Source organism: Rhea americana, unplaced genomic scaffold, assembly GCF_003343005.1.
Source record: "Rhea americana isolate MKP2758 unplaced genomic scaffold, rheAme1 scaffold_1839, whole genome shotgun sequence".
NCBI classification, from domain to species: domain Eukaryota; kingdom Metazoa; phylum Chordata; class Aves; order Rheiformes; family Rheidae; genus Rhea; species Rhea americana.
In genome coordinates, this window is record NW_028185971.1 from 1 (window position 1) to 1,266 (window position 1,266).

The following is a 1,266-nucleotide window of genomic DNA, read 5'->3' on the forward strand; positions in this document are numbered from 1 at the left end:
TGAGTCCCGTCGCGCCGGGACGGCTGGAGCCAGCCGCAGCTGCGATCTTCGGGCTTTCCGGATGCTTTTAGGGGCGGCTTCGGTGGCGTTTCAGCTCTTCCTGCGTCAGGAGGAGGCGTTTCTAAGCCCTCGTTTCTCTCCCCGCGCAGGCAGGAACGTCGTGTGCATGGTGGGAGCTGGGATCTCGACGTGTGAGTACGGCAGAGCCGGCGGCTTCCTTCTGCTGGGGACGGTTCCCGCCGGGTTCGGCCGCTCCTGCTCCTTCTGGGTCTCTTTTCACCCCTCGGTGCCCAAAGCGCGACCGGTTTTGGGCCGGAGCTGGCGTAGGAGGCTCTGCCGGGCCTTTTCTGTGCCAGCTCTGCCTTCGCTGGCACCGTCCGGACGCGCGGAGGGTGGAAGCAGGAAAGGGGAGAGCGCTTTGGGGAGGGGGGAGGATTAGAAAGCGCTCGGATCCCCGCGGGCCCTGACGCGCCGCCCCCGCGCTCGCAGCCGCCGGGATCCCCGATTTCCGCTCGCCCGGCACCGGCCTCTACGCCAACCTGCAGAGCTACAACCTGCCCTACCCGGAGGCCATCTTTGAGATCAACTTCTTCAAGGTAGCAGCGGGGGGAGCCTGCGGCCCCGCCGGGGGGGAGGGGGCAGGAGCCCTCTGGCAGCCCTGAGACCCCCGTCTTCCCCCGCAGCAACACCCGGAGCCCTTCTTCGCCCTCGCCAAGGAGCTTTACCCGGGGCAGTTCAAGGTAACGCCGGCCGGCGGCTCGTTAGGGCTTAAAACCGGGGACGTCCGGGTTCGTCGCGGCCTTTTTTACGGCCTCGCTCTCGACGGAGGCCCGGCGAGGACCCGGTTTGCTTTCGCTGCGGCGTGCGGGTTCCCTGCAGCCCCCCCCTCCTAATCTAGAGGAGATGTGGGGGTTTCTTCCCCCCCCATCACCCCGAAAGGCGCGCGGGCGACGCGGCGCCCGGCCGAACGCYCTCCGCTCTCTCGCAGCCCACGGCGTGTCACTACTTCATGCGGCTCCTCAAGGAGAAAGGTTTGTTGCTGCGCTGCTACACCCAGGTACGGGGCAGCGGGTCGCTGCCTGCKGCTCGGGGACGGTCCCTGTTGTCCCCCCCCCCCGGCGAGGGGCCGGCCCTGAGCCTCGGGGCCGCCCCCGCAGAACATCGACACGCTGGAGCGCGTGGCCGGGCTGGAGCCGGACGAGCTGGTGGAGGCGCACGGCACCTTCTTCACCTCCCACTGCCTCCGCTCCTCCTGCCGCCAGCAGT

The 1,266-nt window shown here is 68.9% G+C and overlaps 1 protein-coding gene across 1 annotated transcript; it reads left to right on the top strand.

The window, feature by feature from the left end:
- Positions 1-71: 71 nt before the first annotated feature.
- LOC146597460 (NAD-dependent protein deacetylase sirtuin-2-like) lies at positions 72-1,262 on the top strand (the record flags this gene model as incomplete). The annotated part of the gene is made up of 5 exons (XM_085302061.1): positions 72-191; positions 490-596; positions 684-740; positions 989-1,057; positions 1,158-1,262. Coding segments are annotated over 5 exons (458 nt in total), but the record flags the coding sequence as incomplete, so codon positions are not given.
- Between the last annotated feature and the right edge of the window lie 4 nt (positions 1,263-1,266).